The sequence below is a fragment of a genome, unplaced genomic scaffold (assembly GCF_019419815.1).
Source record: "Pyrus x bretschneideri cultivar Hongxiangsu unplaced genomic scaffold, Pyrus_bretschneideri_v1 Contig47, whole genome shotgun sequence".
Taxonomy (NCBI): Eukaryota; Viridiplantae; Streptophyta; class Magnoliopsida; order Rosales; family Rosaceae; genus Pyrus; species Pyrus x bretschneideri.
Window position 1 is genome coordinate 920,557 of NW_025999784.1, and position 15,540 is coordinate 936,096.

Here is a 15,540-nt window from a genome sequence, read left to right on the forward strand (position 1 = left end):
TTTCAATGTCTTATTAATTATACTTGATTCAAATCGAGGCATGACTGACTGACAAGTCTATTGGCAATTTAACATGCCTATTGAAAGTAAAGTGAGTATATAATAAAAATATTTGACATGGCAAATGATGAAAGTGAAGTGGCACATACCATCAAAGTAAAAATTTACCTATGCATTTACAAATGCTCTTAAACCATGTATTATGGTGTCATCACTTAGAATAAACAAGTGCAAGGAAAAACCTTTGGTGTGCAAAAATCATTTTTCTTTTTCCTTTTGGCAAAAGTACGCTGAGCAATAAAGTTTGGGAGGTGGAACCCTGGAAGAATATGAAAGGATCAGGGGAAAAAAAGAATCCTGTTTTGAATGTTATATTCTTCTCGTGCGCTTATGCTCTTTTGCTTTGCAGAACTCTAATTTAATTCATATTAGATGAAAGGCACACACTTCTGTATGTAAATATATATTTAAAAAAAAAGGCTGCCTATAAGAACATATGGCTCGTTTTGTACACATGATTTCATTAGAATGGAGAGCCAAATTTAAAGGTATATTGAATAGGCTGTTTCGGTTCAGTGTACAAGAAAAATTCTCAAAAACAATTGTTTGATATGGTATTAAAGTGGGCACATTGACTAAGCCCGAATTATATTACTACCCTTAAAAAATAGAAGATCAATGGCTGATGTATAAATAGGTTGCAAGCGTGAGAAGGCCTTTTGACGAATGTAGAAAGTCTCACATTGAAAACTTGACAATGACTTAACAATATAATGACAGGTTCTACTACTAATTGTTACACTGTTGATCTTTGGTTATAGAACCTCACACTTAGTGTCTAGTATACATATGGGAAATGCAAATTAAATACGGCATTAGTGTGATTAATTAGTAGTGCGTTGTTTCTCTACAATTTTAGAGTAATGATAAGTAAACCAATTTTTTTAGACCAAATTTGCAAACTATATGATGTGTCATTCATAAGAAATAATCACGTTAATCAATGGTTAAGTAATAAGCTAATCATCAACAACTACATCGTATGATTTACAAAATTTAGTCTAAAATTTGATCTCTCTAGTATTACCCAAAATTTTAACGTCTATCCCTGCCACCGTATCTGCCAACCCCTTCCAGGCCACATCCGCCACCACCATTTCAGAAACAACGATCTCATGACAAACTTTTTTGCCTTTATGCGCACTGGCAGAATTTCAAATTAGAAAAAAATTGGATATCCTTTTTAACATCCGAATAGGCCACTCCATCAAGGATAAGTCTCTTACTTGAGATTTCTGGTCTCTACTCCACATTCCAATAAATCAAGTGCGATCGTAATGTCAAAAGAACTTAAAGTCAAAGAGCTTGAATTGAGCAAAAGAACAATCGAAAGTAAAGATTTATGACAATCCAAAATGGTTGAAATCCACTCTAATCAGTCAATAAAAATTAACAACGCATATCAACGTAAGGCTTCAATATAATAGCATGAACAAACTTCTGAAAAACTTCAAAACTGTTTTCTTTGTTGATCTAGTTTAGTCTTCCTCGAAGTCTTCTCCGAAGTTTACCAAGTTTTCATTGGAGTCTTCCTCGAAGTCTTCCTCAAAGAAAACCGTGGCCTTGGACATCTCCTTACTTTCATTTAGCTTCTGTATAGCATCGTCAGACTGATCCAATAAATATTGTATGTCCATTTAATCCAGGTTCTTGGCATGCTCGAGTATAAACCGTGCAAACTCAATCCCATTATTTGACCCATCCAGCACTATGGTAACCTCCTGAATCTGATAAACAAAATCCAGATTCTGTAGCTTCCAGTATTCCTTATCAAACCCAGACACCTGGAACAGAAAGAAGACAACAAGCAACCAATTTGAAATTCTCCACAAAATAAGAACCCAAACGAAATATCCTAAAACCTCTACAGTGATATTTTGACCAACCCAATTTTATTAATTAATATAAGGAGCTTATTACTTGATAGAGGTGTGGTTAAAAAAATATTTTTTGAATTAGTTAACTTTAATGGAAGTTGTATTGATACAAAGTACTGCATAAATAGTGAAGCATTTCAATTTTCAATAGATAGTCTGAAATGCCAGAAGTTTCATCACAAGAGGATGTAAACATACTTGAGAAGCTAGCAACAGTTTAGCTTCACCAACAAGGTGTTCATGTTGACCAATTAGTACGTATTCGCAAGCTCAAAGACGTGACAGGAACTCTAAAGAATGAATCATTCTCGACATTATTTACAATGTGCAGACAGGTTTATCTTAAAACTTGACCTAAATAAACCTTGGGGACAATGCATACTTTATAATTATTTGATTGCATCATAAAACTTAAATGGTGACACTTCATTTTGGTTGTTTTGACAATTTACAAGAATAATGTTAGGGAGACCAAATTTATAAATCAAATTTTGTAAAATAAATGATGTGGATGTTGATAATTGGATATTACTTAAGTATTGATTAACGTGCTTATATTCAATTGGTGACACATTATTTGATTTGTAAATTTTGTTTAAAAATTTGGTCTCCCTAATATTATCCATTTTACTATGTGAAGACAAGTTTCTTAAAACACATGTAAAGAGATTTTTACTTATTACAATGTGGAGGTTAATACTAATTATAACTTGCTCAAGTTGAGACCGAATATTTTTTCATGAGTAGATGGAGAGGTCTTACGATATTAAGAAAGGAAAACATAGACTTAACTTACATCAGGTGGACGGTCCAGAAAACTTGGGACAACACAACACATTATGTATAAGGTACACAACTTATGCAATCCTCTCAATAGTGAGACCACTGCAGGAATGATAGCATCAGAAAAGCTCCTTAGATCCAATCGCAAATATAAAAGATGATCAAATTGAGCATGCGTGGATCCTTCCCTGAACAAAGCCTGCAATGTCATAAAGGAAAAACCTATATCATGTTTCTCATTTTGTTATAGTAAGTGAGACCATTATTAATGTAAAAGCGTTGTTAATTATCCTGGTTAAACTGAAATGTAAAGAGAGAAAAAAGAAAAAAAAATTTCGGATAACAAAATATCTGGTTTGTCACCGAAAAGTACTATTCAGTATGAAGGGTCATGGTCCTCATTACCTTAACGGTCGCTGCATTTAAAACAAGATGTTCAACCCTCTGTAAACTGTAAAAATGCTTAATCAGTTTGTCAGTCATCTGTGCCTTAGGCTTCAGCCAAATAAGAGCTTTTTCTAAACATTCTAGCCGTCCCAAGTTTGCCTGATTCATCAGATGCCCTTTCCATTCTAAATATTTTAGTTTTGGAGCAAAAATATTTAAGGACTTGCCACTACGCGAATCAGAGCTGCACCATATAGATATGGCTATGGTTTCTAATTTCTTGCCTGAGATGTTAACATGCTCAAGTGTACAAATAGCATAAACTCGAAATTTTTCCAAAGACGAGCTTTCAATGATGATATTTTCTATTCGACAAACACGAGATATAATTAATTCCTTGATGAATTTGCAGGAACATGAGATCCACTTGAAAAACCCTTCATCTTCAATATCAACATTAATCAACTCCAAGTATTCAATATTAGAAGAAAAAGAAACGGAAGGTGTTTTAACAATTGTACCATCCATGTTCACATGTAGAGACCTCAAAGAATTGCACAAAGAAAGACACCACAAGGAAATGCTGATGGTTCCTCCACAAGATAGTCTAAGTTGCTCGAAACACGAAGAACTTCAACATTACACCCCACTGCATTGTGAATCCAATCGATTAGTTGAGAACGCACATTAACACACGAGCATGTGTTCTATTTCTGCCTTGGTCATAGTGACCATTACAAAAAATACCGAAGTAGTTTATCCTATTATCACCACGCTGAAGCAAGAACCTATCCAATGAACTCAACAAAGTGGCTGAACCACCTAAACTCGCCCATGGGAGTTGTCTTCGGTAAGAAATCACGTAACTCCAATGAAGGAGTTGACGGATAAAGTTCTCTGCATCTTTTGGACGCCATGCCAAAACAAGTGAGGTCCCTTATAGTAAGCAAGGAAAGGATACGATAAGCAAGTACATCGGGAGATCACTGAATCTATCTACCATAGTCATACTCTCCAATAAGACTTGGGGTAGCCAATACCTTCAGTTTGCGTTCCACGAAATATGTTTTTCAATTGAACACTGAATCAATTAACCAAAACGAAGATTCTGAAATTAATAAGCTGCTTCGAAGTACCTAGTCGTACAAAGCCATTAGGAATATGTGCGGGATCAATTGCGGGGATGCTCTTCAATCTTGGTCCTACAGAGTCTGGAACTTCATGAATTCGAAGCGCCGCCGCACGCATTTAGATGACCTTCGGCAAGCTTTCCTTCGTATGCGCCAACATAACCTTAAAATGAACCCATCTAAATGTGCATTTGGCGTATCAGCCGACAATTTCTTAGGTTTCCTCGTGCATCATCGAGGCATCGAGGTGGACGAAAACAAGGCACGAGCAGTCATTGGCGCTCCACCTTCGACGACTAAGAAGCAACTATTGTCCCTACTCGGTAAGATTAATTTCCTCCACTGCTTCATTGTTAATTCGCCTGGAAAGATGAAGGCTTTCTCCATGCTTTTGAAACTCAAGGATATTGACAAATTCGAATGGCGCAAAGAGTACCAAGATGCTTTTACACAAATCAAGGTTTCCCTTACAACTCCTCGGCGTAGCAAGCCTCTCAAGTTGTATATTTCGGCAGCCAAGGAATCTATTGGTTGTCTTCTTACTTAAGACAACAATGCCAGGCATGAGTAAGCTATCTTCTATCTCAGTCGAAATCTTAATTCACTAGAGATTAATTATTCACTTATCGAGAAGCTCTGCTTGGCTTAGTTTTTCGTCGTATTAAAACTCTGGCATTACATGCTCCCATCGGTTACTCAAGTCATCGTCCATACATATGTTATTCATTACATGCTCATGCAGCCTATAATAAAAGGCCGAATTGGGAAGTGGACAATGGCCCTGTTCGAGTTTAGTTTGCAATATGTGCCCCAAAAAGCCATCAAAGGACAAGCATTAGCTGATTTTTTGGCCCATCATCCCTCTCTATATGATTTCGGGGGCAATGATGTCGAAATTGGCATGGTGGAAACACGTGACAATTATTGGACAATGTACTTTGATGGCTCTAGTACGTCGGCCTCGGCTGGTGTTGGTATCATCATTCAATCCTTAGATCACTACCGCTGGTATTTTTCACTCAAGCTAGATTTCGATTGTACGAATAATCAGGTCGAATATGAAGGCCTCATCATCGGCCTTACTGTCCTTCATGACTTAAGAGCAGCCTACGTCATCGTCCTTGGTGATTCAGAACTTGTAATTAACCAACTCAATGGGACTTTTCGGTGCATGAGTTGTACTTTGATGCCCTATCACATGATTGCCAACTATTTGGCCGAGTTGTTTGAAGGAATCACATTCGAGCACATCTCTTGCTTTCGAAACACTGACGCAGACGAACTAGCACAACTAGCTTCTGGAGCACAACTCTTGGAGGGCAAACTAGGCCGGGTAATACCAGTAGTGCCGCGACCACACCCGGCTATGGTTAATCATCAAGTTCTTGAACACGATCCCGTGATCTGTACATGAGTCATGTCCCTACTTTCATTGTTGGAACGAGAGGGTCCTGTAGATGTTTGCGCTGTTAAGACATTACCAGACGATTGGAGAAGGTCAATTATGCAATACCTTGATAATCCCATGGGCAAAGACGACCGCAAGATAAGGGTACATGCCACAAATTATGTAGTATATCAAAATGAGTTGTACTCAAAGGTGAAGACGGCCTATTATTATTATGCCTCGGCCCAGAATAAGCAACCCAAGCTATTGCGGAAGTACACGAAGGAATATGCAGAACGCATCAATCCGGACGAAAAACGCATTGGTTACTTCGTCTACACAGTTATTTTTGGCCGAGTATGTTGAAAGATTCCGTTGAATATGTGCCAGGGTGTGTACAATGTCAGATCCATGGACCTGTGTAGAGAATCTCGGCCGAATTGCTTCACTCGATCACTAAACCAGGGCTGTTCAGAAGATGGGCCTTGGATGTAATCGGCAAGATCACACCATTTTCCGGATCAGCAAAGCATGCATGGATATTCGTAGCAACCGATTATTTCACTAAATGGGATGAGGCAAAGTCATACGCCGAGTTAACCTCAAAAGAGGTTTGTAGATTCGTGGAGGAAAATATTGTGACAAGATTTGGTGTACCAGAAACGATTATAATAGACAATGACACGATTTTCACAACAGTTCGGTTTAAAGAATACACGACAAGTTTAAAAATTCGGCTAGAACAGTCCACGCCTTATTACCCATAGGCAAACGGACAGGCCGAAGTAAGTAATAAAGTCTTAATTGGTATCCTAAAAAAAATGATTCAAGAGAAGCCTGTGATGTGGCATTTGAAGTTAAATGAGGCATTATGGGCGTATCGAACTTCACTCTGATCAGCAATAGGGACGTCTCTATATCCGTTGACTTACGGGCACGACACGATGCTACCAGTCAAGCTAAGTATAAACTCGTTACGAGTAATTGAACAAAGCAGTTTGTTGAGTGCCGAGTATAATCAGGCCATGAGGTAAGAGTTAGAGGACTTGAGCAAGTTTGGCTTGATGGCTATAATTTGTTGGTGTAACAGAAAAAGATCGCCAAGCGAGCTTATAATCAATGGGTTAGACAAAAGACGTTCAGCAAGATCTAGTTTGGTAAACTGTGTTGCCGATAAGAACTAAAGATCCTAGATTTGGGAAATGGTCGTCGAATTAAGAAGAACCATTCATCGTCCACAGAGTTTTTGGCAAGGGGTCATACCACCTCAAGGTTTGAACCGCTTTAGTTCCTAAACTTTTGATCAACGGGAAGTTAAAAAAAAAATACTATCCAGTCACTTGGGAGATGCGAGAATAAAAGTTCATTTCATTAATTTCACAAAAAAAAAAAAATTTACAAACAGAGCTGGTCGACCAGCTTACAATTAAACAGTTCTAAGGTGATGAAGGAAGGAAAGCTTCATAGGCGGCTTTCAATTCTAACCACCTTACTTCGCTTATTGTAATCGCAGCTTGCCGAGTTCTCTTACCCATATTCAGCTGCTCGATCCATTTCGCGCCAGCCGTGTATTCGGTCAAACGAGGTTTAATCAAGTCGAAATCCTTCGCAAGCTCAGAAGTAATGGCCAACCTCTGATATTAGAGTTCGGCAATTTAACAGTGAATGTTGGCTAATTGTTCTTTCTTCACCTTTATCGCCTTGACCTTTGGATGAAAAGCTTTTTCAGCGACCCTTGCAACCTTAAAGTCATCTTTTGCCCGAAGAGCTTTCTCGAAGAAATCAAAATATTCTCGGGTTCGTTCGAGGATAGAAGACATGTGAGTGACAGTTTCATTGTTTAGTAGGTCGTTGACTGCAAGGTCGTTTAAACATTCTCCTACAGAGTCGAGAACTTTGAGTTCAAGGATTTGAGAAGCCGAGAGAGACAAGAGCTCATGTAGCTTGATAAGGGCATTTGACTTGGTCGTTGATGCAGAGGTTTGGCTGTAGTGGCAGAAGGATCGGTCGTCCCCGAAGAAATTGGAAAAAAGGGAGTCGAGCTCAACTTCCCATGAAGGCTTCACATAAAAAGATTTTAGAAAAAGGAAAATCTTAAAGAATATAGAAGAGAAGAAATTTGTGTTAGACTTGCCGAGAAGAGACTTCGGGCATGTCCCCTGGTTCGTTACTCAACCTAGAGAGCTTAATGGCCGAACCTAGTGTTTAAGACTGCTTTTTAATTCACACGGCCGATGAAGGTTATCTATGTTTGACGGCCACTGAGGTGGCCATGAAATATAGATAACACCATTCGGCGCATAGAATTTTCGGTGAAACGAGTAATTGGGCACCTGACATTTAATATTTTCTCGGTTTAGAATTCTAAAGCATTAAGTTAATAAAAATATAATGAAGGTTCTTACAAAAGCTGAAGTAACCTCCTGTGGAGGAATGCCGAGATTCTAATCTTGGAGATGAATCGGCGTTTCTGCCGTCGCTTTTGTTTTGACAGGAGGTACCGCTTCATGCCCCGCATTCGCTTCGGTAGCAGGAGGGTTGACTTGGCCAACCGCTTTGACCACTGGTTGAGGATTGGTGGGTGGTAGTTCGGCCGGTCGGGGGCACTTCACCGACAAAGGTTCTTTACTCTGATCCTCCTAGACAGAAAAAGGGTCTCCTAAAAAAGATATTGTTGACAAAAATGGTCGTACCTCTTTTTCTACGACGATTATTGATTTCTTTTTTAGGGGAGGGCATTTCTTGGCCAGAGTGGCTACCTTCCCCACAGCAGTAGCTACTGGGCCGACCCAAAGAGTAGCAACCGGCCCCAGAGTTGCAGGACCCTCGACCAATGGAGCGACGGTTGGTTCGACCATGGCCGGAATAGTGGGGCGAATTTTAGTTGCCTGATCCATTGGAGGATTTTGCAATCCTCTCGTCTAGGCCTCCATGACAGGGAGGAGGGAGAGAAACGCTAGGAGCAGATGATCCCATAATGTGGCTAGAGATAACGTGAATCTCCTGCTCCCCCTTCTTTGCCAATTGCTTGACACATTTTTTAGGCTGGAATGTCTCCTGCCGTCTTGGCGGGGTCTTTTTGCTCGACGGAGTTGTCACATTAGTTGCTGTCTTTTTCACAGGAGGGGCAAGTTTTTTCTTAGCCACGGCCATCGCAACCACCTCGGCCATTTTCATGGTTCAGCCACCTAAAAACACTGAACTTGAATAAAAAAGAAATTCGAAATAAACAAGCAAGAAAAGTAAAAAGGAAAATTGTATACCTTAGGCCGTTTCTTTGGACTTCGGTGTAAGAATTTTCTTTGGATGGCTGTCAAAGAGTTTCTTCGACCGGTGTATAGAAGAAATCCTTAGTGTAAGCATCCCACCAGTCGGCAAAGGTGCTGGCACATCGGGACTCTAGGGTTTTCGGTCGAAGGCAGAATTTGGTGCACTGCTCGATGAACTCCTTCTCGGCTATCTTGCATTCTCTTTCCGAAGAGCTGGAGATGCGCTTTCCACTCAAAAGGGAGGGAGAAGAAAGGAACGGCAAAGGGCACCCTTGGAGATAGCCTAGTTGGCGAGCTAGGAAATTAGGATGGTAGACCTCGCAACTACCTCGCCCGAGCTTTGCAACCATATGGCAAGTCACGAGTCATGATGAATGATCCCTAGGACTTTCGATGATCGGCATCCTTGGCCGCTTCCCATGCTGATTGTGGAAGAATGAGGGAGGATGGGTATGTCCAGTGATAACAGATTTGGAATTCGTTGTCGGACAAATCTTCTAGGTTGAAGAAATATCTGAAAATTTGTTCGGCAGAGTGAGTAGGGATGGGGCGTGAAGCCAGCTCCAGACCCATCGCTTTAGAGGAACTGAAGCTTGGGATTTTTGGCCACAGTGTCGAGAAGTAAACCTGCAGCCAGAGCTGGAAGACCCAGAATGGGTCGTTTTGGTGGGGGTTGATTCTCCCCAAGGTTTCTTCGGCCAAACACCTGGTAAGGTTGGCAAGGACAGCTGGACTGAGAGTCAAGACGTGAACGTTGGCAACGACACGTTGTTTGAAGACCATCTTCAGGTGGGTGATCAGAGTCTTGTTGTTGAAAAAGTTCTTGTATAGTTTCTGCACATCCTCTTTCGATGGCTTTTGGTCACCCTTCATTAGGGCTTCAACGACACGTTCTTTGAAGACCATCTTCAGGTCTAGGTCGAACTTATACTCGGTAAGAGAAATATCGACCGGGAAGCTGGTGGGAGATGTGCCAAGTATAGCCGAGATGTCTAGAATCGTTGGGCCAAGGTGGCCAAGAGGGAAAACCATTGTGTTGGTGGCAGAGCAACAGAAGCTTAAGACAGCTATCATGAGTTCTCTATCCAAGTTTATCTCGATGGTCGAGAGTTTGATGGCATAAAAAATGCCAAGAGATTTCCACTCGTTGTCAAAGTATGGCTTTATCTGAGTGACCCAAGCAGCCCAGGATGCAGTAATCGAGGGCCAGACACCTTGGGGTTTGGCCAAATCCCATTTTGACCAATCATACCCTTAGAATAAGGGTTTTAGGCAGTGGTCTTTGAGCATCTGGGTAATCATTTCTAGAACATTATCCTTGAAAAGAGGGCTGAGGGTTTGGTGAGAAGTGTTTGGCTCATCCTCAAATTTATGGTTTTGATAGTGTTTCGATCAGTGATGCTTTAACATTTATTGCATTCCTCGACAACTTGGTGATGAAAGTGTTGGTAGCCATTGAAGAGGATGAAGGTTTTCTGGGTTTCAAAGTAAGGTTGGTTTTCTGAGTTTGAGAACAAATGGTAAAGAAATTTAAGAGTCTTGAGAGCGTAAAAGTCTGAATGAAGAAAGTTGGGTATTTATAGGCTTTGAGGAAGAAGATCAATAGTTTTATTTTGAAGAGCTAAGGGTAGATTCAACCGTAATGTTATGTAATCATGACGGATATTTAGTGAATCTAAACGAAGAAGCTGAAAAACTTGCAGATTAAAGATGCATAATGGCGTGTGACTGTGAGTTTTATGATGAAAGGATGTTTCGGTGCTCGCACGAACTTGAGGATGCCAAAAAATTCGCGAATCAAGGTTACACGATTGTATTTGGCGGTGAGTTTATGGTGAAACGACGTTTCCGTAAACCGCATTCCTCAAGTGTCATTATTAGGGGCAGACATGTCGGAAAGATGCCACGTGGCAAAAAGGTCTGACATGGTTGAAATCGCATAATCGTGCTCCATAAATGCATCTCAGTGGTCGTGAAATTCGAGGTTTCTCGATGTCCTTTAGTAATATGCTAAGGAGGCGATTTCGCTTGTTCAAGGTTAGAGTTCGACCAAGATTTGCAGGCCGAAGACCTGAGACGCGAGGGGGCAATGTTTGAGCCCAAAATAATATTATTGGGTTGAGCCTAGGTTTGTTCTCGGCTCAGTACTCTTCCAAAAGTATTGTGGGCCATCCAGCCGCCATAGGCCGCCCAATTAGGTTGACTGAGTCCTATTGTGAGAATAATTGATTCGAATAAAGGAAAAGCGATCTAATCCTGGTACAATGACGGGTCTCGAAGCTGAAGGCGCTGAGAATTAGGAAATGAATCTGGTTCATTATAGAGCTTGGTTCAAAGTCCTGTTGGAACTAGGATTGGCCGAAGCCTAATTGGATCGGATTGAGGAGTCCTAGTCCAAGTACATCTCTAGTTCGGCCAAGAGCATGCTCGTTGCAATAAATACAAGCCACCGTGCAACATTTTGGAAGCCCTGCCAATTCAACACACAAACTGCCTTGCGCAAACTCTCGCTCTACGCGAAACCTCTCAATAACCTTGAGATTTTTATTTTCTTTTTCCCGCCGACACATCTTCAGTTTGGATAAACAGCACTGTGAAGGCAACCGGCGACATCTTCAGTTTGGATAAACAGCACTGGAGCTGTAGAATCAGTTGATCAAGAAGCACCTTTAGTTTGGATAAACAGCACTGCTTCGGCCGACTGATTACCTATCCAAGTCTCCGTCGACAAGGATTTTCGAGCCCTTGTTGGTAGAGGTCATCTCATCAGCCTTCTCGGCGAAGTGAGGTGCTACCAAGTTACTACATTCGGCACATTGAAAGCCAAATTTGATATTGAACTTCACAAAACTAATAGCCTTGTCTTCAGGCTCTAGAATCCGAAGGCCGAGACGTGTTCCTTCCTCGGCCGCAGTCGCGAGATCAAGAAGTCAGCAGCACGCTCAACGCAACATCAACATATTTTACTCCCGATTGAGCTCGGCCAACGAGTTGGCACGCCCCGCAGATAACCGAATGACGTAGTTAACTTAATAATTACTTGGCCTGCGCGCCATGTAGGCGTGGTAGTTTTTAGGGTCAACAGATATACAATAGTAAAAAATGGCAGCAAACTCTTTCCAACCGAGCTTTCAGTTTCCTACGTGACGTTGAGTCATTTGTAGGCAAGATTTTCTGCTGTCAAATTTGACAGCAGGTATCAAATTTATATTATAATTTTTTAATAATTGTGAAGCAATATATAATAAATGTTATTTGTATTCCAAGAATTTGGTTGGTTATCTCAATAATTGGAACCCACAAAGAGATTAAAAAAATATATATTATAAAATGACATTATTATTTAACATATCGAGTGGAGCAAAAAATTATACAAAACGTCAAACTACCACATAGGCCATCAAATTTCATTTTCATGTTTTAAATTTGACATCAAAACATATATTCTTCTCATGCCAGCCTTTTATGCCCTTTTGCTTTGCAAACTCTAAATTTAATTTATACAAGATATATGAAAGAGAAATGTAAAAGAAATAGAGAAAATGTGAGTTTCTTTTTTTTGTATTTTAATGAGAGATGCTATGATGACATGTGAGTGATGTTTGAAGAAAAATAAAATTTGGTCTGTGCAAAACTAAATTACCGCCTATAATTTTATTTAGTGAAAGAAGACAAAATTGTCTTTTCGCCTAATTTTTATAGGTAATTTAAATGAGAAATATTATTGGCACTCCAAATCTCATTTTACACTCCAAACTTTCAATAATTAGAAAGAAAATATATTTGTAAGGAGTGTATAATGAGATTTTTGGAGTATTACTTTCCATTTAAATTTACGGTTTCAACATTATAAAATGAAACAAAGTTATGAAAAACATCAAAACAACTTGGTTATCTAGCTGTCTTCCTTGAATATCACTGTGGCCTTGGACATCATCTTACTATCATTTAGCTTCTGTATAGCATCAGATTGCTCGGGTAAATGAATTATTGTCATTTGCTCCAGCTTCTCGGCATTCTCGAGTATGTACCTTGCAAACTCAATCCCATTCGACCCACTGGAAAGCGCTATGGTAACCTCCTCAGTTTGATGAATAAATTCCAGATGTTGGAGCTTCCAGTGTTCCACATCAAACCTAGATGCCTGGAAAAGCAAAATGTCAACATGCAACCCAATTGAAATATTCCAAACGAAAAGAAACCATACAAATTCTTTAGAATGAAAAACGTAGACTAAACCCCTACATCAGATTTGGTGTCACGACTTGAGTGATAACCTATGTATAAAGTACACAAATTGGGCATTCCTCTTAAAAGAGAGACCAATGCAGGAACTAGCTCATCAGAAAAGCTCCGAATATCCATTTCCAAATACGAAAGGTTATTGAATCGAGCTTGTGTGGATCCTCCTTCCCTGAACAAAGCCTGCAATGACATAAAATGGGAAACGTATATCATTTTATTCTAGCAAGTAGCAAGTGAGAAATAAAAGATTAGTCAGGTTAAAATATATAGGTCGGAAAAGTAATATTCAGAATGAAGGATTGTCGTTCTCAGTACCTTAATGGTTGCTTCATTTATAACAAGATATTCAACCCTGTGCATACTGCAAAAAACCTTTAACAGGTTGTCAAAGTCATCTGCTTTAGGCTCCAGAAACATAGATGCTTCTTCTACACATTCTAATTTTCCCAGGTTTGCTTTCTTCATCACATTCCCCCTCCAAAACAAATATCTAAGTTTTGGAGCAAAAATATTTAACGATTTGCCTTTAGACGAACGGAATCTCCAGGAAACGCGTATGGTTTCAAGTTTCTCACCTGAGATATTAAGATGGATTGGGGTACAAAAGCCGTCATATAGTTCAAATTTTTCCAAGGACGAGCTTTCAATGGTGATATTTTTTATGCGACCAAGACCGCAAAGAATTAATTCCTTGATGGATTTGCAGGAACATGAGATCCACTTGAAAAACCCCTCATCTTTTATTTCTACATTCATCAACTCCAAGTATTCAAGGTTGGAGGAAAAAGCAACCGGAGGTGTTTTAACAACGGAAGGCATATTAATCACCAGAGACTTCAAAGTTTCACAAAGGAAGACACTAAAGGGAAATGCTAACTTTTCCTCCAAAAAAATATCAAGGACTTCAACATTACACCTCACTGCATTGTGAATTAAATTGACTATTCGAAAATTCTCATGAACACAGAAGCATGGTGTTCGATCTCTGGTTTTGATTAAGTGACCGGTCCAAAACAGACGAAAGTACTTTATCTTATTATCCCCACGTTTAAGCAAGAACCTATCCAATGAACTCAACAACTTCAACCTAAACTCACATGTAACGTGGCTGGAACCCTTGGGTGTTCTCTTCGGTAATAAATCACCGAAATCCAATGACAGAGTTGACAGATAAAGTTCTCTACATCTTTTGGACGCAATGCTGAAACAAGTGAGGTCCCTTATATTAAGGAAGGAAAGGATGTGATGAGTAACTCCAATCGGGAGATCACTGAATCTATCTACCATAGTCATACTCTCACTACGACTTGCAGTAGCCAATATGTTATTCAATTGAACACTGAAACATCAATTAACCAAAACGAAGATTCTGAAATTAATAAGCTGTTTCGAAGTACCTAATCGCATAAAGCCAGTTTGAACATGTGCGAGCTCATATGCGTGAATGCGCCTCCAACTTCCTTGGGCCTACAGATTCTGGAATTTGATGAATTCGAAGAAGAGTGCAGCAAACCCTAGTTTTGTACTTTTTTTCACTGGTCTGTAGCAAACCCTAATTTTCTCAGCCGCAGCCCTTCGATCATTCTTCAACCTGAAGGGCACACAAAGACAAAACCCTTCTGGAAAAATTTTGAAACTCGACCGCAGCCCGATCCAATCACTATTAGAATTTGGACTCCAATCCAGCAAACGAGAACCACGAAAGCCTCTCTCAAGAACAGCAAAACCCCAATTTCCTCTCCCTTACTCAGCTCGCCATGTCGTCTTCAATCATGTTTGCCTACAAAGTCACCAAGTCAGAAGCGATCGGTTATGCTCTCGCGGTTGGCCTTAATTGGCGCCTGAAATGACTGACTAGAAACCGTCACAAAGGGTTTATACGTACAAAGGACAAGCAAAACCCATATGGGTTGAACCAAACGAGTCTACCCTGTATGCAACCTACAAGTAGGCGTGTCGATGGAGCTCCGGATCCTATCAGGTACAATTTATTGGAGATGGGTCTACGGATACAATCCGATAATCCGATTAAAGTTCCAAAACCATTAACCCGTTAACGGAACAAATCTGGATCTGGCATAATCTGATTCAATTTAAGATTATATTTATTTTTATTGCCACTTAGTACTACGGTTTAGTGTACTCCCATTCATTTGTAAGTGAGAGTTTTAGGTTCGATTATCGTTAAAGATAATTTTGAATCACATTTAACTAGCTTATTGTGAGACTTAACTCACTCTCTCACTCCTAATATGGATAATATCGTTTATTCAAAATATTTTTATTTTTATTTTTATTTTTCAGTTATATATATATATGTTTGATTAAAAAAAGAAAAAGAAAAAAGAAATTGATTGTTTCTAGAAAGAGTGAAATACATGGAAGCATTTAAGAGCTGTCAA

The 15,540-nt window shown here is 39.7% G+C and overlaps 1 protein-coding gene and 1 pseudogene across 1 annotated transcript; both read right to left on the bottom strand.

The window, feature by feature from the left end:
* Positions 1–1,538: 1,538 nt before the first annotated feature.
* On the bottom strand, positions 1,539–4,355 carry LOC125469878 (annotated as a pseudogene).
* Positions 4,356–12,788: 8,433 nt separating this feature from the next.
* Positions 12,789–14,949, bottom strand: LOC103929498 (F-box/LRR-repeat protein At3g59200-like). Its single transcript, XM_048567933.1, has 3 exons — positions 13,454–14,949; positions 13,139–13,318; positions 12,789–13,037 (listed from the first exon to the last, which is right to left on the bottom strand). The coding sequence occupies exons 1-3, from the start codon at positions 14,429–14,431 to the stop codon at positions 12,789–12,791; spliced, it is 1,407 nt and encodes a 468-aa protein (XP_048423890.1). The 5' UTR covers positions 14,432–14,949.
* Between the last annotated feature and the right edge of the window lie 591 nt (positions 14,950–15,540).